The sequence below is a fragment of the Entelurus aequoreus genome, linkage group LG10 (assembly GCF_033978785.1).
Source record: "Entelurus aequoreus isolate RoL-2023_Sb linkage group LG10, RoL_Eaeq_v1.1, whole genome shotgun sequence".
Classification (NCBI taxonomy): Eukaryota; Metazoa; Chordata; class Actinopteri; order Syngnathiformes; family Syngnathidae; genus Entelurus; species Entelurus aequoreus.
In genome coordinates, this window is record NC_084740.1 from 57,438,170 (window position 1) to 57,462,939 (window position 24,770).

Here is a 24,770-nt window from a genome sequence, read left to right on the forward strand (position 1 = left end):
TTTCTTTCTCAAAAAAAAAAAATGTTTGAAATTTAACATGGAGGTCAGGAAGTTTTGTCGCCCACCAGTCGATAGAATTGGGAAGACAGGAGGAGAGACCTGTCACCCTGACATTAAAAATACAAAATCAACTACTAAAATAAACCTGAAGATGAAAAAATGTTTTTTTTTTAAGATAGAAAATAAAAGGGTGTTCAATGGCTTTCTTGTGTTGAATTGTTCAAGTAGTTTTGGTACAGTGGATGGATGGATGGATGGATGGATGGATGGATGCTTGTCTTAAAGGGGGGAGGAAGAAATGTGGCGTTCACTGACCAGCAGTAAGGTCGGCCACAAACACCCGCATGGACCCTGAGGTCATTTGTGCCCCACCAAGAAATCATTCAAAGCCTTTTTTTTGTTGTTGTTCCAATAATTGCACACATGCACGCTTTGAGCCCTCAATCGTATGGTTTCTCTATTCCAAGTCGGGACTTGCTGCACTGGATCTAAGTAAGGACTGTGTCGTCACCGAGGGGGGGAGGTTGGGGGAGGGACAAGGCCCTCCATTCATGGACGTCCACCTGCCACAGTTGTTAACATGCACGTGGCGCGGCGAGGACGACATGCCCGTGACCATGGCGACGGTCTGGATGGATGTGTGTGTGTGTGCGTGACGTTGACACACACTGGACTGTTTGGATAGCGCTCATTTTTTTTTTTTTTTGCCTGACTTATCGAGGCGTGTATATGTGCGTGTGTAGAAACACTAGTGGGCTTTCTCACGGGGTACTGGGGGGGGGGGGGTTGATAATTCCCCTGTTTCATTTGCAGTCTAGAGCCCCTTTCACACAGTCTGGTAAAGCGGCCATTTTCCCACCTTTTTAGGGGAATTTCACACGACAAGCAACCCCAAATTAGGACGCCCCTTCTTATTTTCGTGAGAAACATTTGTGGGGTTTTCCCCCCTTTGCAGCGAGTCTGTGCATCTCTCCGGGTCAGCGGTGCATGCGTGAGTGACGGGAAGAAAAGCTCTGACGTGGAATACAAGACGTCCCTCGCCACGTCGCGCTTTAAATATTGTGGCCTCACCAAATCACCAATTATTATTATTATTTTTTTTTTCTTTCTCAAACTTATTCTACACTTTTCCGGTCCTAAATTAAGCATTTTCAAGCATAGAAGTGGAGAAGCGAAGTCAAATAAAAATATCAATACTACAGTAGTGTTGGCCACTGAGCGCGCTCTTCAGTATCGTGGCCACTGATTGGCTCAGCCTCAGTCTGCAGTAAGAAGGGGATTCGTTAGGTTTGTCACAATTTACCTGACACATGAAATGTGACAAATCGAAGGGTGCGTTGTCCACTTTAGCCATCAGATGGCAATAAAGTGTTGAATATTTTAAAATGTGTTTTGTGGCAATTGCAACTTTGACCACCAATTGCTGTGTAGTGTTGATTTCCATCATTTTCAGCAGACTGCATTGCAAAATGATTACCCCCGCCCCTCTCTCTGTCTTCCTCTCACACGAGATCCACCCAGGAATGGGGCCATATGAACCCCTCTCTACTGTATGTTAGATCAGGGGTGTCAAACTCATTTTCATTGAGGGCCACATGGCAGTTATGGCTGCCCTCAGTAAAAAAAAACTAAACAAACATATATATATATATATATATATATATATATATATATATATATATATATATATATATATATGTATATATATATATATATTTATATATATATATATATATATATATATATATATATATATATATATATATATATATATATATATATATATATATATATATATATATATATATATATATATATATATATATCGAGTTTTATTTTATATTATTTATATTATATATAGATATACTGTATATACTATGTATTTTTTATTTTATATTATTTATATTATATATATATATATATATATATATATATATATACATATATATATTTATATACATATATATGAAATAAAAAAATAAATATATTATATATATAATATAAATAATATAAAATAAAATAAATTAAAATATATATATATATATATATTTTAATTTATTTTATTTTATATTATTTATATTATATATAATATATATATATATATTTTTTTTTAATTTATTTTATTTTATATTATTTATATTATATACATAATATATTAATTTTTTTATTTCATATATATATGTATAAAAATATATATATGTATTTATATATATATATAATATAAATAATAAAAAATAATATAAAATAAAAAATACATAGTATATATATCTATATATAATATAAATAATATAAAAATTAAAAAAATTAAAATATGTATAAAAAAAATAACAAAAAATAAAAAAATATATATATTATGTATATTTTACAGTAAAAATTCTGGAAACTATGAGTTGCCAATTTTTTTATTGTAAAATCTACAGATGTTATTTGACAATATATTATGGTAAATGGTAAAAAAGTACCCACAGTTTTGTACGGTAAAATATCGGCAGCTTAGTCGCCATAATTTTACTGTATCATTTACAGTATTAGTGTAAATGGAAAAACAGTACCACTGATTTTTTTTTCCAATTCTGGCAATTGAGCTGTGGTACTGTTTTTTCTCCCATTTACAGTAATACATTGTAAAAAAAAAACAAACAACAACACCCATAGATTTTACAGTTAAAAAAAAAACAAAAAAAAAACGCCAGAATTTTTTTAATTTACAGTAAAATGCTGTAAATGTTACCGTATAATATATATATTTTTTTACAGTTTTTATAAAATCATAAGTCAAGCAGAAGTTTTTATTTTTATTTTAACCAAAAACAAAACAAAAAAAAAGTTTTGGAAAGTATGATAATATTTGTTGCAAATAATACAAACGTTTAAAAGGTATTCAATATATTTTTTTTTCCTGTAAAAATGAACAAATACATTGATAAGCTACTTTATTGACGCCTATTTTACCCCGGCCGTATAAATGTATGTGGCGGGCCTGATCTTGAGTTTGACACCCGTGTGTTGGATTAAAAGGAGTGTTAACGTGACTCAAGGGTGTTATTTAGAAAGTCATTTTTACGCTCCAGCTATACAACTATTTCCTTCATAATGCATTTAGGGTTGGAATTGGGGGTTAAATCACCAAAAATGATTCCCGAGCGTGGCCACTTCACTGCTCCCCTCACCTCCCATGGGGTGTGACAAGGGGGGATGGGTCAAATGCAGAGGGGTAATTTCACCACACCTAGTGCATGTGTGTGACCATCAGTGGTACTTTAACTTTATTTACCGGAACCAATTAACAGCCATAAACGAGGGACTTATACAGTATTAGGGCGTAGGTTCGACTCCCGTGCAGAGTCCGTTCTGTGTGAAAGCGGCTCTATCATTATCACCCCCGCCATTGTAGATCATTTGCATAATCAGGAAATGAGGGCGTAGCCGCCTCCTGCTCCAGTCCTGATAAAAGGAACCCCTCTCCTTTCTTACTATCAGGTCCGGACAGGTGCGCTTCTCTCAGGTCCAAAACAACCAAACCCCCCCCGGGGGGCCTCGCTTTGTTGAATTCTTGTCTTTGGTAGTTTGGTTCCGAGGGATCCCTCTTGTCACGCCCACCACCTCGCTGTGGGAAAGCCAGGTTGGATGGAAAGCGAGTGCAAAAGCGTGTGGATGTACTGTACTATATTTCTGTAAGGTTGCTTCGCTCCGTTCCTTCAAGCGATCGAGGCCATCCCTGAGCGGGGGCGAGAAATCCAACCCAGCCGGTTGAACTCCGGAGTAAAGTGATGAGTATTTTGTGCAGTCTGTCCTGTGAAGTGTTGTGGTCACTCTTCAATCCTGAGGCGTGGGGCTGTTTTGAAGAGTGGGTACACCCGCTTTTTTTTTTTTCTTTGTTTTTTTTTCAAAGAAAACAACAAAAGGTTTTGTATAAGACTCATCAGGGCTGTGTGGGGTTTTTTGTTTTTCTTCTAAATGGCGTTTTGTTGTTGCCAAGACAAGTACATAAACACGGTACACCCAAAAGTTTGGACACACCTTCTCCTTCAATCTTGGTTTTCATGACTATTTACATTGTAGATTGTCACATCCAAACTACGAATGAACACATGTGGAGTTATGTACTCAACAAAAAAATAACTGAAAATATGATTTATATTCTAGTTTCTTCAAAATAGCCACCCTTTGCTTTGTATTGTAGCTTCTGGAAGAAGTCACACAAAGTCAGATGCTATTTTTTAACTTTTCTTGCCAATCTTATGGCTATTTTGAAAGAAACTAGAATTTTCTCGATGAGCTTCAAGCACACCTGTGACTTAAACCATCAGGTGACTACCTCTTGTTGTTGTTTTTTTTTAATGTGGTTTCCAAAAATAAAATTTAAGTTTTGTAAAAGTTTATTCATGCGGGAAAAAAACTTCATACAAATAGTCCCATGAGAAATGTCTTTTTGACTCTGCCTTATAGAAAATCCAAATGGAGAAACATTGGGAACTGGAACCAAATGAGGAATCGGAATCAGGTGTGCTTGAAGCTATAGCCGCCACACCTTAGAAATAAGTTTTTTGTTATGTCAAAATAAATAAAAGTAATATCATGTATTGTAGCCTCCAGAAGAAGCCACACAAAGTCAACTTAGAAATAAGTTGGGTTTTTTTTATGTCAAAACAAATAAAAGTAATATCATAAATTGTAACCTCCGGAAGAAGTCAAACAAAGTCAGATGCGATTTTTTAACTTTTATTGCCAATCTTATGCTATTTTGAAGAAACTAGAATTCTCTCCATGATCTTCAAGCACACCTGTGAAGTGAAAACCATTTCAGGTGACTACCGCTTGATGTTTTTTTAATGTGGTTTACAAAAATAAAATTTTAACTTTTGTAAAAGTGTACTCATGCGGAAAAAAAACTTCATAATATATGTATATGCAAATTTAAAAGTGGTTGTAAATAGCCCAATGAGTAATTTCTTTTTGACCCTGCCTTATAAAAAATCCAAATGGAGAAACATTGGGAACTGGAACCGAATGAGGAATCGGAATCGTTTTCGTGCTTTGCACACTCTTGGCATTCTCTCCATGAGCTTCAAGAGGTAGTCACCTAAAATAGTTTTCACTTCACAGGCTTGAAGCTACAGCCGCCGCACTTTAGAAATTATGTTTTTTTTTTTTAATGTCAAAACGTCCATCCATCTTTCCATTTTCTACCGCTTGTCCCGTTGGGTGTCGCGGGGGGCTCCAATAAAAGTAATATCATGTATTGTAGCCTCCGGAAGAAGTCACACAAAGTCAGATGCTTTTTTTTTTAACTTTTATTGCCAATCTTATGCTAACAACCGTGGCTTATGTGAACAAGGGTGGCTATTTTGAAGAAACTAGAATATTTTCGATGAGCTTCAAGCACACCCGTGAAGTGAAAACCATTTCGGGTGACTACCTATTGAAGCTCGTGGAGAGAACGCCAAGGGTGTGCAAAGTAATCAGAGCAAATGGTGGCTATTTTGAAGAAACTAGAATACAAAACATGTTTTCAGTTATTTGTTTTGTTAAGTACATAACTCCTCATGTGTTCATTCGTAGTTTTGGTGTGACAATCTACAATGTAAATAGTCATGAACATGAAGAAGAAGAAGGTGTGTCCAAACATACCGTACCGTATGGTGGAGGATGTAAATATTGCCATGACCTTGTGATAGGACGACACGACAAGAAGCAGTCCTGTACACCACCTGTACACCACAGCAAGCGCGGGACGAGCAGGGGGGCGTGGGGGGTGGGGGGATTGGGGGGGTCGCCGCTGACAGAAGTGTGCAACACGAGTGTTACTAAGAGTCCAAAAAAAAAAAAAAACCTCGCCGCATTGGAGGCAGAAAGTGCGATTCCTTTTTTTTTTTGTGTGTGTGTGTGTTCAGTTTAAGGCGAGTTGGCGGGGCTGAGGGCGGGGCTGAGGGCGGGGCTGAGGGTGGGGCTGAGGGTGGGGCTGGAGGCATCCGAGCGGCTGTAGTCGCTGAGGGAGCCGGGACGGGGGGCGCCCACGCCCACGCCGACGGCGCCGAGGGGCCTCTTGAGCATGCCCGGTTGGAAGTTGGAGTGGCGGCGGGCGTGCTTCATCAGGTGGTCGCTGCGCATGAAGCGCTTGTCGCAGAGCGGGCAGCCGAACTTCTTCTCGCCCGTGTGGGTGCGGTAGTGGCGGGCCAGCTCGTCGGAGCGGGCGAACTTCTTACTGCAGTCGGGCCAAGTACACGGGAAGGGACGCTCTCCTGTAGGACACACACACACATATTTGTTAATGTTGGCCTAATCCAGGGGGGTCAAAGTCATTTTAGCTCAGGGGCCGCATGGGGGCCCCTGAGCTAAATATTGCTATTCAAATCATGGCATTAAAACAAAAAAAATAAAGACAACTTCAGATTGTTTTCTTTGTCTTACTTTGGCCAAAAATAGAACAAACGCATCAGTGTTTCCCATAAACTGCCAAGATACCTGTGGCGGTGGGGGCGTGGCTATGGGCGTGGTCACCATGACATCATCGAGTAATTTGCATAATTTACTACAATGATATGATTTTCTCTAAAAAGGCTCAAAAAATGTATGCTTACTAATTAATAACAACAGTTTTGTTTTAAACGTCCATCCGTCCATCCATTTTACAATATAATTACAACACTTTATGTACATATTTATATACAGATTTGAACAATAAGTTTTTCACTGAAATATATTTATTAATTGTGGTTCTTACAAAAAATATATCTTATAAAATATAAAAGCTAAAAGGTCTCTCAAAGCTCTGCCCCTTTAATTGGTGCATACTAAATAATTTAACTTTAGCCTACTACTACAACCATATTATTTACCAGCAACATAAAGTGAAACAGAGGCAGAGGTGTCCTGCCACAGTCAGTAACAAATAAACAGAAAACAGTAGTGGTCAAATACAAATAAGGCAACAAAAGAAGTATCCTACACTTCTCTTTTTTAAAGTAAATCTGAACAGCCTATATGGGCATCTACATCAACTATATGATTTGCCTGAGAAGCTGGACAGGACAAAAAAAAAAAAAAACATAATTATTTTTTAAAAATTTGTGGCGGACGTAATTCTTTCGTGGCGGGCCGCCACAAATAAATTATTGTGTGGGAAACACTGCACATTCTGAAAATATTACAATAAAAATATAGAAAAAAGGTCAAGTTTAGATTAGAGATGTCCGATAACATCGGACTGCCGATATTATTAAAATGTGATATCGGAAATTATCGGCATCGGTTTCAAAACGTAAAATGTATGACTTTTTAAAACGCCGCTGTGTACACGGATGTACGGAGAAGTACAGAGCACCAATAAACCTTAAAGGCACTGCCTTTGCGTGCCGGCCCAGTCACGTAATATCTACGGCTTTCCACACACACAAGTGAATGCAAGGCATACTTGGTCAACAGCCATACAGGTCACACTGAGGGTGACTGTATAAACAACTTTAACACTGTTACAAACATGCGCCACACTGTGAACCCACACCAAACAAGAATGACAAACACTTTTCGGGAGAACATCCGCACCGTAACACAACATAAACACAACAGAACAAATACCCAGAACCCCTTGCAGCACTAACTCTTCCGGGACGCTACAATATACACCCCCCCGCTACTCCCTACCCGTGCCCCCCCCCCCCATCCCAACCCTGCCCCCCCAACCTCCACCTCCTCATGCTCTCTCAGGGAGAGCATGTCCCAAATTCCAAGCTGCTGTTTTGAGGCATGTTAAAAAAAAAAAAAGCACTTTGTGACTTCAATAATAAATATGGCAGTGCCATGTTGGCATTTTTTTTCCATAACTTGAGTTGATTTATTTTGGAAAACCTTGTTACATTGTTTAATGCATCCAGCGGGGCATCGCAACAAAATTAGGCATAATAATGTGGTAATTCCACGACTGTATATATCGGTATCGGTTGATATCGGAATCAGTAATTAAGAGTTGGACATTATCGGAATATTGGATATTGGCAAAAAAGCCATTATCGGACATCTCTAGTTTAGATCCATGAAGGAAAGAAGAAAGTGAATAAAATAAAATTACCCTAATAACTCCTATAACACCCAAAAGTGCACATTTCAACCATTAAAATACTTTGCATAGTTCAAGACTTACGGTGATTTAAAAACATCAATGCACATCATTATGGCGGCCACAGTTTTGATGTTAAAGGTCTAAAAAAATGATGTAGAAGATCGAAAATCTTAATGGGCCGCATGTGTATTTTGCCCAGGTCGGATATACGGCCACATCACTTGTTGCTAGGCAGAGTTCATAGGGCACAATCATAAACGCCCCATAGGCCATCTGGCAGCCATGCTTCCAAGACTAAACCATAAGACTATGAGAACATTGTTGCTATTTAATCACTGCTCTGTATTCACTGTAAAAAAAAAAGTGAGCAATTTAATGCGGAGTCAACAGTGCTGAAAAGACAGGTTATGTTTTTGGTTCATCTAAACGAGTTAGCAACATGCTAAAGTGCTGCAGTAACACGTGAGGGAGCAAGGAGTCACAAAAAGTACAAGATTGCAAAACAGGACAATGACATTCTGGCACAAATAAGCAGCATCCATCTCTCGTCTTAGAGTTCCCCATTCCATGTGTGCTCACATTTCTGAGTGTTTTGTTCTCCTCAGCACGGTGACTCACAGCAGGGTGCATGTGGGTTTATATCTCACGAGTGGGACCGCACCACCAACACGTGTCCAATAAACACCGCTGTGTCCACGGACTCCTGAGACCGCAAAGATGACGTCACGCCTTCCCTCGGACGATTTGGAACTCAAACAGAGAACTTCACAGTTTCAACATATATCGCAATAGACACATTCTCAATATCAACATATATCACCATAGACACATTCTCGATATCAACATATATCGCTATAGACACATACTCAATATCAACATATATCGCTATACACACATTCTCAATATCAACATATATCGCTATAGACACATACTCGATATCAACATATATCGCTATACACACATTCTCAATATCAACATATATCGCTATAGACACATACTCAATATCAACATATATCGCCATAGACAGATACTCAATATCAACATATATCGCTATAGACACATACTCGATATCAACATATATCGCTATAGACACATACTCGATGACAACATATATCGCCATAGACACATTCTCAATATCAACATATATCGCCATAGACAGTGACACATACTGGATCAATATCAACATATATCGCCATAGACACATTCTCGATAACAACATATATTGCCATAGACACATTCTCGATATCAACATAAATCGCCATAGAAACATTCTCGATATCAACATATATTGCCATAGACACATACTCGATATCAACATATATCGCTATAGACACATACTCGATATCAACATATATCGCCATAGACACATACTCAATATCAACATATATCGCCATAGACACATTCTCAATATCAACATATATCGCTATAGACACATTCTCAATATCAACATATATCGCCATAGACAGTGACACATACTGGATCAATATCAACATATATCGCCATAGACACATTCTCAATATCAACATATATCGCAATAGACACATTCTCAATATCAACATATATCGCTATAGACACATTCTCAATATCAACATATATCGCCATAGACAGTGACACATACTGGATCAATATCAACATATATCGCCATAGACACATTCTCAATATCAACATATATCGCAATAGACACATTCTCAATATCAACATATATCGCTATAGACACATTCTCAATATCAACATATATCGCCATAGACACATTCTCAATATCAACATATATCGCAATAGACACATTCTCGATATCAACATTTATCGCTATAGACACATACTCGATATCAACATATATCGCTATAGACACATACTCAATATCAACATATATCGCTATAGACACATACTCGATATCAACATATATCGCTATAGACACATACTCAATATCAACATATATCGCCATAGACACATACTCAATATCAACATATATCGCTATAGACACATACTCGATATCAACATATATCGCTATAGACACCTACTCGATAACAACATATATCGCCATAGACACATTCTCAATATCAACATATATCGCCATAGACAGTGACACATACTGGATCAATATCAACATATATCGCCATTGACACATTCTCGATAACAACATATATCGCCATAGACACATTCTCGATATCAACATAAATCGCCATAGAAACATTCTCGATATCAACATATATTGCCATAGACACATTCTCGATATCAACATATATCGCCATAGACAGTGACACATACTGGATCGATATCAACATATATTGTCATAGACACATACTCGAAATCAACATATATCGCCATAGACACATAATCAATATCAACATATATCACCATAGACACATTCTCTATATCAACATATATCGCCATGGACACATACTCGAAATCAACATATATCGCCATAGACACATACTCGATATCAACATATATCGCCATAGACACATACTCAATATCAACATATATCGCCATAGACACATTCTCAATATCAACATATATCGCCATAGACACATACTCAATATCAACATATATCGCCATAGACACATTCTCAATATCAACATATATCGCCATAGACAGTGACACATACTGGATCAATATCAACATATATCGCCATAGACACATTCTCAATATCAACATAAATCGCCATAGAAACATTCTCGATATCAACATATATTGCCATAGACACATTCTCGATATCAACAAATATCGCCATAGACAGTGACGCATACTGGATCAATATCAACATATATCGCCATAGACACATTCTCAATATCAACATAAATCGCCATAGAAACATTCTCGATATCAACATATATTGCCATAGACACATTCTCGATATCAACATATATCGCCATAGACAGTGACACATACTGGATCGATATCAACATATATTGTCATAGACACATACTCGAAATCAACATATATCGCCATAGACACATAATCAATATCAACATATATCACCATAGACACATTCTCTATATCAACATATATCGCCATAGACACATACTCGAAATCAACATATATCGCCATAGACACATACTCGATATCAACATATATCGCCATAGACACATACTCAATATCAACATATATCGCCATAGACACATTCTCAATATCAACATATATCGCCATAGACACATACTCAATATCAACATATATCGCCATAGACACATTCTCAATATCAACATATATCGCCATAGACAGTGACACATACTGGATCAATATCAACATATATCGCCATAGACACATTCTCAATATCAACATAAATCGCCATAGAAACATTCTCGATATCAACATATATTGCCATAGACACATTCTCGATATCAACAAATATCGCCATAGACAGTGACACATACTGGATCAATATCAACATATATCGCCATAGACACATTCTCAATATCAACATAAATCGCCATAGAAACATTCTCGATATCAACATATATTGCCATAGACACATTCTCGATATCAACAAATATCGCCATAGACAGTGACGCATACTGGATCAATATCAACATATATTGTCATAGACACATACTCGAAATCAACATATATCGCCATAGACACATAATCAATATCAACATATATCGCTATAGACACATTCTCAATATCAACATATATCGCTATAGACACATTCTCAATATCAACATAAATCGCCATAGAAACATTCTCGATATCAACATATATCGCCATAGACACATACTCGATATCAACATATATCGCTATAGACAGTGACACATATTCGATATCAACATATATCGCCATAGACAGTGACACATACTCAATATGTGAAGTGAAGTGAAGTGAAGTGAATTACATTTATATAGCGCTTTTTCTCAAGTGACTCAAAGCGCTTTACATTGTGAAACCCAATATCTAAGTTACATTTAAACCAGTGTGGGTGGCACTGGGAGCAGGTGGGTAAAGTGTCTTGCCCAAAGACACAACGGCAGTGACTAGGATGGCGGAAGCGGGGATCGAACCTGCAACCCTCAAGTTGCTGGCACGGCCGCTCTACCAACCGAGCTATACCGTCCCAATATCAACATATATCGCCATAGACACATACTTGATATCAACATATATCGCTATGGACACATACTCCATATCAATATGTATCGCCATAGACACATACTCAATATCAACATATATCGCCACAGACACATACTCCATATCAACATACACATACTCGATATCAACATATATTGCCATAGACACATTCTCGATATCAACATATATCGCCATAGACACATTCTCGATATCAACATATATCGCTATAGACACATACTCAATATCAACATATATCGCCATAGACACATTCTCGATATCAACATATATCGCTATAGACACATACTCAATATCAACATATATCGCTATAGACACATACTCGATATCAACATATATCGCTATACACACATTCTCAATATCAAAATATATCGCTATAGACACATTCTCGATATCAACATATATCGCTATAGACACATACTCAATATCAACATATATCGCCATAGACACATACTCAATATCAACAAATATCGCCATAGACACATACTCGATATCAACATATATCGCTATAGACACATTCTCGATATCAACATATATAGCTATAGACACATACTCGATATCAACATATATCGCCATAGACACATACTCGATATCAACATATATCGCTATAGACACATACTCGATATGAACATATATCTCCATAGACACATACTCGATATCAACATATATCGCCATAGACACATACTCGATATCAACATATATCGCCATAGACACATACTCCATATCAACATATATCGCCATAGACACATACTCAATATCAACATATATCACCATAGACACATTCTCGATATCAACATATATCGCTATAGACACATACTCAATATCAACATATATCGCTATAGACACATACTCGATATCAACATATATCGCTATACACACATTCTCAATATCAACATATATCGCTATAGACACATTCTCGATATCAACATATATCGCTATACACACATTCTCAATATCAACATATATCGCTATAGACACATTCTCGATATCAACATATATCGCTATAGACACATACTCGATATCAACATATATCGCTATACACACATTCTCAATATCAACATATATCGCTATAGACACATCCTCGATATCAACATATATCGCTATAGACACATACTCGATATCAACATATATCGCTATAGACACATACTCGATATCAACATATATCGCTATAGACACATTCTCGATATGAACATATATCGCCATAGACACATACTCGATATCAACATATATCGCTATAGACACATACTCGATATGAACATATATCTCCATAGACACATACTCGATATCAACATATATCGCCATAGACACATACTCGATATCAACATATATCGCCATAGACACATTCTCGATAACAACATATATCGCTATAGACATATTCTCAATATCAACATATATCGCCATAGACACATTCTCAATATCAACATATATCGCCATAGACAGTGACACATACTGGATCAATATCAACATATATCGCCATAGACACATTCTCGATATCAACATAAATCGCCATCGAAACATTCTCGATATCAACATATATTGCCATAGACACATTCTCGATATCAACATATATCGCCATAGACAGTGACACATACTGGATCGATATCAACATATATTGTCATAGACCCATACTCGAAATCAACATATATCGCCATGGACACATAATCAATATCAACATATATCGCCATAGACACATTCTCGATATCAACATATATCGCCATAGACACATACTCAATATCAACATATATCGCCATAGACACATTCTCGATATCAACATATATCGCCATAGACACATACTCGATATCAACATATATCGCTATAGACAGTGACACATATTCGATATCAACATATATCGCCATAGACAGTGACACATACTCAATATCAACATATAACGCCATAGACACATACTTGATATCAACATATATCGCTATGGACACATACTCCATATCAACATGTATCGCCATAGACACATACTCAATATCAACATATATCGCCACAGACACATACTCCATATCAACATACACATACTCGATATCAACATATATTGCCATAGACACATTCTCGATATCAACATATATCGCCATAGACACATTCTCGATATCAACATATATCGCCATAGACACATACTCAATATCAACATATATCGCCATAGACACATACTCCATATCAACATATATCGCCATAGACACATACTCCATATCAACATATATCGCCATAGACACATACTCCATATCAACATACACATACTCGATATCAACATATATCGCCATAGACACATACTCCATATCAACATATATCGCCATAGACACATTCTCGATATCAACATATATCGCCATAGACACATACTTGATATCAACATACATCGCCATAGACACATACTCCATATCAACATATATCGCCATAGACACATACTCCATATCAACATATATCGCCATAGACACATACTTGATATCAACATACATCGCCATAGACACATACTCAATATCAACATATATCGCCATAGACACATTCTCAATATCAACATATATCGCCATAGACAGTGACACATACTGGATCAATATCAACATATATCGCCATAGACACATTCTCGATAACAACATATATTGCCATAGACACATTCTCGATATCAACATAAATCGCCATAGAAACATTCTCGATATCAACATATATTGCCATAGACACATTCTCGATATCAACAAATATCGCCATAGACAGTGACACATACTGGATCGATATCAACATATATTGTCATAGACACATACTCGAAATCAACATATATCGCCATAGACACATAATCAATATCAACATATATCGCTATAGACACATTCTCGATATCAACATATATCGCCATAGACACATACTCAATATCAACATATATCGCCATAGACACATTCTCGATATCAACATATATCGCCATAGACACATACTCGATATCAACATATATCGCCATAGACAGTGACACATACTCAATATCAACATATATCGCCATAGACACATACTTGATATCAACATATATCGCTATGGACACATACTCCATATCAACATGTATCGCCATAGACACATACTCAATATCAACATATATCGCCACAGACACATACTCCATATCAACATACACATACTCGATATCAACATATATTGCCATAGACACATTCTCGATATCAACATATATCGCCATAGACACATTCTCGATATCAACATATATCGCCATAGACTCATACTCGATATCAACATATATCGCCATAGACACATTCTCGATATCAACATATATCGCTATAGACACATACTCAATATCAACATACATCGCTATAGACACATACTCGATATCAACATATATCGCTATACACACATTCTCGATATCAACATATATCGCTATAGACACATTCTCGATATCAACATATATCGCTATAGACACATACTCAATATCAACATATATCGCCATAGACACATACTCAATATCAACAAATATCGCCATAGACACATATTCGATATCAACATATATCGCTATAGACACATTCTCGATATCAACATATATCGCTATAGACACATACTCAATATCAACATATATCGCCATGGACACATACTCGATATCAACATATATCGCTATAGACACATACTCGATATGAACATATATCTCCATAGACACATACTCGATATCAACATATATCGCCATAGACACATTCTCGATAACAACCTATATCGCCATAGACACATTCTCGATAACAACATATATCGCCATAGACACATTCTCAATATCAACATATATCGCCATAGACACATTCTCAATATCAACATATATCGCCATAGACACATTCTCAATATCAACATATATCGCCATAGACAGTGACACATACTGGATCAATATCAACATATATCGCCATAGACACATTCTCGATATCAACATCAATCGCCATCGAAACATTCTCGATATCAACATATATTGCCATAGACACATTCTCGATATCAACATATATCGCCATAGACAGTGACACATACTGGATCGATATCAACATATATTGTCATAGACCCATACTCGAAATCAACATATATCGCCATGGACACATAATCAATATCAACATATATCGCCATAGACACATTCTCGATATCAACATATATCGCCATAGACACATACTCAATATCAACTTATATCGCCATAGACACATTCTCGATATCAACATATATCGCCATAGACACATACTCGATATCAACATATATCGCTATAGACAGTGACACATATTCGATATCAACATATATCGCCATAGACAGTGACACATACTCAATATCAACATATAACGCCATAGACACATATTTGATATCAACATATATCGCTATGGACACATACTCCATATCAACATGTATCGCCATAGACACATACTCAATATCAACATATATCGCCACAGACACATACTCCATATCAACATACACATACTCGATATCAACATATATTGCCATAGACACATTCTCAATATCAACATATATCGCCATAGACAGTGACACATACTGGATCAATATCAACATATATCGCCATAGACACATTCTCGATATCAACATAAATCGCCATCGAAACATTCTCGATATCAACATATATTGCCATAGACACATTCTCGATATCAACATATATCGCCATAGACAGTGACACATACTGGATCGATATCAACATATATTGTCATAGACCCATACTCGAAATCAACATATATCGCCATGGACACATAATCAATATCAACATATATCGCCATAGACACATTCTCGATATCAACATATATCGCCATAGACACATACTCAATATCAACTTATATCGCCATAGACACATTCTCGATATCAACATATATCGCCATAGACACATACTCGATATCAACATATATCGCTATAGACAGTGACACATATTCGATATCAACATATATCGCCATAGACAGTGACACATACTCAATATCAACATATAACGCCATAGACACATATTTGATATCAACATATATCGCTATGGACACATACTCCATATCAACATGTATCGCCATAGACACATACTCAATATCAACATATATCGCCACAGACACATACTCCATATCAACATACACATACTCCATATCAACATATATTGCCATAGACACATTCTCGATATCAACATATATCGCCATAGACACATTCTCGATATCAACATATATCGCCATAGACACATACTCGATATCAACATATATCGCCATAGACACATACTCTATATCAACATATATCGCCATAGACACATACTCCATATCAACATATATCGCCATAGACACATTCTCGATATCAACATATATCGCCATAGACACATACTCGATATCAACATATATCGCTATAGACAGTGACACATATTCGATATCAACATATATCGCCATAGACAGTGACACATACTCAATATCAACATATAACGCCATAGACACATACTTGATATCAACATATATCGCTATGGACACATACTCCATATCAAAATGTATCGCCATAGACACATACTCAATATCAACATATATCGCCACAGACACATAGTCCATATCAACATACACATACTCGATATCAACATATATTGCCATAGACACATTCTCGATATCAACATATATCGCCATAGACACATTCTCGATATCAACATATATCGCCATAGACACATACTCGATATCAACATATATCGCCATAGACACATACTCCATATCAACATATATCGCCATAGACACATACTCCATATCAACATATATCGCCATAGACACATTCTCGATATCAACATATATCGCCATAGACACATACTCGATATCAACATATATCGCTATAGACAGTGACACATATTCGATATCAACATATATCGCCATAGACAGTGACACATACTCAATATCAACATATAACGCCATAGACACATACTTGATATCAACACATATCGCTATGGACACATACTCCATATCAACATGTATCGCCATAGACACATACTCAATATCAACATATATCGCCACAGACACATACTCCATATCAACATACACATACTCGATATCAACATATATTGCCATAGACACATTATCGATATCAACCTATATCGCCATAGACACATACTCGATATCAACATATAACCGCCATAGACACATACTCCATATCAACATACACATACTCCATATCAACATATACCGCCATAGACACATACTCCATATCAACATATATCGCCATCGACACATACTCCATATCAACATATATCGCCATAGACACATACTCCATATCAACATATATCGCCATCGACACATACTCCATATCAACATATATCGCCATAGACACATACTCCATATCAACATACACATACTCGATATCAACATATATTGCCATAGACACATTCTTGATATCAACATATATCGCCATAGACACATTCTCGATATCAACATATATCGCCATAGACACATACTCGATATCAACATACATCGCCATAGACACATACTCCATATCAACATATATCGCCATAGACACATACTCGATATCAACATACACATACTCGATATCAACATATATCTCCATGGACACATACTCGATATCAACATAAATCGCCATACACACGGTGTATTACTGTAAATGGAAAGACGATACATTTGTTTTTACGGTAGAAAAACTGGCAGCTAAATTGCCAGAATAAAAAAATTACTTGTACAGTTTTTCCATGAACAATATCATGTTGTAAACAACAATGTCAATTCATTAGTACAATTCTGGCAACTGAACTGCCAAATTTTTCCATAAAACCCCCTCCAAAAAACAGTGCTTCTGTTTTTCCATTTACTGTAAACTGCTGTAAAAATCTAAAAAAAAACCCCCACTATATTTTACAGTAAAATTGTGTTACTTAAAACAATGTATATAATTAATAATGAAATCCAGAGGCAAATTCCTACATTATTCACTGTTACAAGCGGCCCTCTGATGGCAGCCATCATAGACATCTTCTAAGGGTACTCAGCATGGAGCGCTACTGCCTACTGGCGCTGACGAGACGCGGGGCCGCCATCTTGGAGTGGTGATCCGCTCCACTCAGTGCAATTCATTTGGCAAGAGCAATGAACTGTCAGCGCATTTAATTCATCTTACCTCACTGAATACCACTGATTTTCACGCGCTTTTTTGTCATACGTGTAGCTATGATAAAGGACACATGTTTTATTATTCATAGTTTGCTTAACAGTAATAGAATATTCTTATATGCTATAAATGACCAGACGTCCCAGATTAAAACTGGGAATATAATCCCAGAGAAGGGGAAAAAAACGGTCAGCTATTTTTAAGTTGAAGAAACAATATGATTATGTTATATATACATGCGTATATCCTACATAAACAATGTATGAATACATTAGATATCTATATATCTTATAGACTGTATCTCTGTTGCTGCAGCAGCAGAGAGTTTATTCTGTCTTGACACTTTGTATTGATATTTTGTATTGCATTCTTCCCTTAAATTATCATGTTTACAGTGATTGTTTTATATGTATTTTTGATGTATGTCGCTTTGGATAAAAGCGTCTGCCAAATACTTCAACATAAACATATATAAACACCTGAAAGTCTTTGTATCAGCTAAAACCACCAATCTGTTTAACTGGATTCAGAATTATTATTATGGTTACTATTCGCTACTACTACTCGCCGGCTCCTCATCACCACTTCAAGATGGCGGCCCAATTTCTCGCGTCACAGCAGCCAATGCTGCGTCTACTTATAACATGTCTATGGCAGCCATAACTGCCATGTGGCCCTCAATGAAAACCACTTTGACATCCCGTGATAGATGGAACATATTGTTTTTTTTTTAATACTTCCTGTATGACATTTTGTTTTGAAATACAAATGGATTGTGTTGAACGGTTTATTTGAAAAGTGTTTCAAAAGTCCAAATGCTTTTGAGCAGGGGTCCCCAAACTTTTTGACTCCGGGGCCGCATTGGGGTATATATATATATATGTGTGTGCGTGTGTGTGTGTATATATATATACCGTATTTTTCGGAGTATAAGTCGCACCGGAGTATAAGTCGCACCTGCAAAAATGCACAATAAAGAAGGAAAAAAAACCTATATAAGTCGCACTGGAGTATAAGTCGCATTTTTTGGGGAAATGTATTTGATAAAAGCCAACACCAAAAATAGACATTTGAAAGGCAATTTAAAATGTCTAAAGAATAGTGAACAACAGGCTGAATAAGTGTACGTTATATGAGGCATAAATAACCAACTGAGAAGGTGCCTGGTATGTTAACGTAACATATTATGGTAAGAGTCATTCAAATAACTATAACATATAGAACATGCTATACGTTTACCAAACAATCTGTCACTCCTAATCGCTAAATCCCATGAAATCTTATACGTCTAGTCTCTTACGTGAATGAGATAAATAATATTATTTGATATTTGACGCTAATGTGTTAATCATTTCACACATAAGTCGCTCCTGAGTATAAGTCGCACCCCCGGCCAAACTATGAAAAAAACTGCGACTTATAGTCCGAAAAATACGGTATATATATTATATGTAAATGTTTGTGTGTGTGTGTATATATATGTATATGTAAATGTGTATATATGTATATGTCTATGTATATGTATATATATATATATATATATATATATGTATGTGTGTATATATGTATTTATATATGTATATGTGTATATATGTATTTATATATGTATTTATATATATATATATATATATATATATATATATATATATATATATATATATATATATATATATATATATATATATATATATATATATTTATAAATGTATTCATACATATATATTCCTCGCGCACTAATTGACTTAAAGAGCGCACTTGCTGCATGTCACGTTATCGATGGTAAAATGCATTTTTAGACAATATGATTTGCCTGAGTGGCTAGGAGACAGTAGAAAATGGACAATTTAAAAAAATAAAATAATTACAAAAAAATAAAATAAAAAATAAACATAATAATTTTTTTTTTTTTTTTTTACTTGGGACTTCCCGCGGGCCGGATTTTGGACGCTAGGGGGCCGTATCCGGCCCGCGGGCCGTAGTTTGGGGACCCCTGCTTTTGAGGAAGATTTCAAATTCAAATTAGCTACAAAGCGACTTCAAAAATGGCCGTTACCCCGTCCTGCTCCAGATGCGTTCACAATGGGGGCCCCCGGCCCATTTTCCAGCGTGTAAGTATCTGCGTATGGGAAAATGACACCCTCCTCCCCCTTCTTCATCGGGCAATAAAAGTGGGCTTTGACACAAATCTACTGAAAGCCAGATGGTACCATATATCTTGTGCTTTCCTCCCATTCTAACGTTGTTGATGCAGCACAATGTCCATTTTGACAGACAACAGTACTCATATGTTGCCTCTTCTACATGATTTGAGGTGCAGAGAGGTAGGCGATGTGCACGTGTTCAAAGGTTTAACGACAAACGAGAGCACGAAGGCGGGCGTGCCGAATGCTGTCTTTGTTCTGCGGTTTCCCTTCAGGCCACAATGGAAACAGTCACTGCTCAGCATCAAGTAGTGCTGACATACTACCTGCTCCTCCACAAGAACAAGAGGTTGGTGCATGAGTGGGTTGCACTGCAGACTACCATCCATGTGCTGCATGCTTATAAAACCTGCAGACAGACAGCATGTCTAGACAGTCCAGTCTGTGTTCCTGGCCTCAGACGTCTCACCTCAGCAATCCATGGCTTCCCACTTCTCAGACCGCTTATTTTGGTCCTCGCTGAATTTCCACTGAAACATCCGCAGCCGTCGCCGCATAAAGGACCATGTCTGCTGCGTCACATTTAAAGCAACTAGATGAGGCAACTCCTGAAGGAAGTGCGTGTGAATGCTCCAATGCTGAAGTTGAAGTGAAACGCTGACAGAATGTAGTATGAATGTAAGAATTGTTGGAATGGTTTGAATGTTGACGAGTTTGAATTTCCAGGAAAAAATGGAATTAGGTTTGGGACTTGGGAAAGTGTTAGTTGGATGAGTGGAATGTGTTGATGTTGGAATGGTTTGAATAGGTTGAAAAATGTGCGAATTGTGGCAGTTTATAAAATGGACAATTCGTTTTGAATGGGTAAAATGTCCCTGAAAACTGGGAATTCTTGGAAAATTTTAAAACATTGTTAAAGGAGAGCACACAATTCCTGAACAGGCTGAATATTTGGAAGTTGGAACGGTTTGAATCGGATAAAAAATGTGGGAGTTGTGGAACTTTGAAGAATGTCCCAGTCATTTCAATGGGAATTTCATGGAAATTTCGGGAAAAGCAGGATTTTTTTTTTAAATGCTAAAAATATTGAATTTTCTGAATGAGTTGGTGATGGAAATGTTCAAATCCGTCGAGAAATGTTAAATAATTAATATTTTTAACTGAGAAATGGTATTACGGAATTCCTGGAATTTTTCCAGTTCAAAAAACAACATCGTTTTTTATCATGTTTGACAGGAATGTTTGGACGGTGGAACGGTTGAAGTGGGTTGAAAAATGTGGTAGGAGTAGTCGCCAGAAAAAAGGGTGAAAATAGGGTTTGGAAAAGCAGGAATTCTGGCAAATTCTGAAATTTTTTTGAACTTGGAAAAATGATAGTTTGAATGTCCAGGATGAGTGGAATGTGTTGAAGGTGGAATGGTTTGAATCGGTTGGAAAATGTGAAAATGGTGGAAGTTTGAAAAATGGCCGATTCATTTTGAATGGGGAAAATGTCCCTGAAAACTGGGAATTCTTGGAAATCCGGGAATTTAAAAGAAAAATTGTTGAAGGAGAGCACAAAATTCATGAACAGATTGAATATATGGAAGTTGGAACGGTTTGAATCGGATAAAAAATGTGTGAGTTGTGGAACTTTGAAGAATGTCCTATTCATTTCAATGGGAATTTTGGGAAAAGCGGTAATTTTTTTGAAAATGCAAAAAATATAGAATTTTTTGAATGAGTTTGGTGATGGACATTTTCAAATCCGTCGAGAAATGTTAAAGTATTAATATTTTTAACTGAGAAATGGTATTACGGAATTCCTGGAATTTTTTCAGTTCAAAAAACAACATTGTTTTTTATCGTGTTTGACAGGAATGTTTGGACGGTGGAACGGTTGAAGTGGGTTGAAAAATGTGGTAGGAGTAGTCACCAGAAAAAAAGGGTAAAAAAAGGGTTTGGAAAACCAAGAATTCTGGCAAATCCTGAAATTGTTTTGAACTTGGAAAAATGATAGTTTGAATGTCAGGGATGAGTGGAATGTGTTGAAGGTGGAATGGTTTGAATCGGTTGGAAAATGCGAGAATGGTGGAAGTTTGAAAAATGGCCGATTCATTTTGAATGGGGAAAATGTCCCTGAAAACTGGGAATTCTTGGAAATCCGGGAATTTAAAAAAAAAATTGTTGAAGGAGAGCACAAAATTCATGAACAGGCTGAATATTTTGAAGTTGGAACGGTTTGAATCGGATAAAAAATGTGTGAGTTGTGGAACTTTGAAGAATATCTTATTCATTTCAATGGGAATTTTGGCAAAAGCGGGAAATTTTTTAAAAATGCTAAAAATATTGAATTTTCTGATTGGTGATGAAAATTTTCAAATTGGTCGAGAAATGTTGAAGTATTAATATTTTTAACTGAGAAATGGTATTACGGAATTCCTGGAATTTTTACAATTCAAAAAACAACTTTGTTTTTTTTGTCCTGATTAAGAGGAATGTTTGGACGGTGGAACGGTTGAAAAATGTGGTAGGAGTAGTTGCCAGAAAAAAAGAGGGAAAATAGGGTTTGGAAAACCAGGAATTCTGGCAAATCCTGACATTTTTTTGAACTGGGAAAAATGACAGTTTGATTTCCAGAATGGTGGAATGTGTTGGAAGGTGGAATGGTTTGAATCGGTTGAAGAATGTGGGAATTGTGGAACTTTGAGGAATGTCCCATTGATTACAATGGCAATTTCAGGAAAAATTGGGAATTTCGGGAAAAGCGGGAATTTTTTTGAAAATGTTAAATAGTTTGAATAGTCAGAATCAGTTGAAATGGTTGGGGTTGAAATGTGTCAAATCGTTGGAGAAATGTTGAAGTAGTAACATGTTGAATTGAGAAATGGTATTACGGAATTCCTGGAATTTCGGGAAAACCGGGAATTTTTCCAGTTCAAAATACAACTCCGTTTTTTGTCCTGATTAAGAGGAATGGTTTGACGGTGGAACGGTTGAAATGCATTGAAAAATGTGGAAGTAGTCGTCGCCAGAAAAAAAGAGTGAAAATAGGGCTTTGGAAAACCAGGAATTCGGGAAAATTCTGGAATTATCTTGAACTTGGAAAAGGGGGAAGTTTAAATTTCCAGGATGGTGGAATGTGTTGAAGGTGGAATGGTTTGAATCGGTGGAAAAATGTGAAAATGGTGGAACTTTGAAAAATGTCCCATTGATTTAATTGGGAATTTCAGAAAAAATTGGGAATTTCGGGAAAAGGAGGAATTTTTTTGAAAATGTTGAAAAAAACTTGAATGGTCAGAATGAGTTGAAATGGTTGGTGTTGAAATTTTTCCAATCGTTGGAGAAATGTTGAAGTAGTAAAATGTTGAATTGAGAAATGGTAACACGAAATTCCTGGAATTTCGAGAAAACCGGGAATTTTTCCAGTTCAAAATATAACTTCGTTT

The 24,770-nt window shown here is 36.4% G+C and overlaps 1 protein-coding gene across 1 annotated transcript in view; it reads right to left on the reverse strand.

Moving 5' to 3' along the window:
- Positions 1-4,164: 4,164 nt before the first annotated feature.
- The window catches only part of klf13 (Kruppel like factor 13), a 79,150-nt gene continuing 58,544 nt past the window's right edge, over positions 4,165-24,770 (reverse strand). Inside the window, exon 2 of the mRNA XM_062061280.1 lies at positions 4,165-6,242. Coding sequence (XP_061917264.1) covers positions 5,896-6,242 — 347 coding nt within the window. The 3' untranslated portion in view covers positions 4,165-5,895. The remainder of the gene's footprint in view (positions 6,243-24,770) is intronic.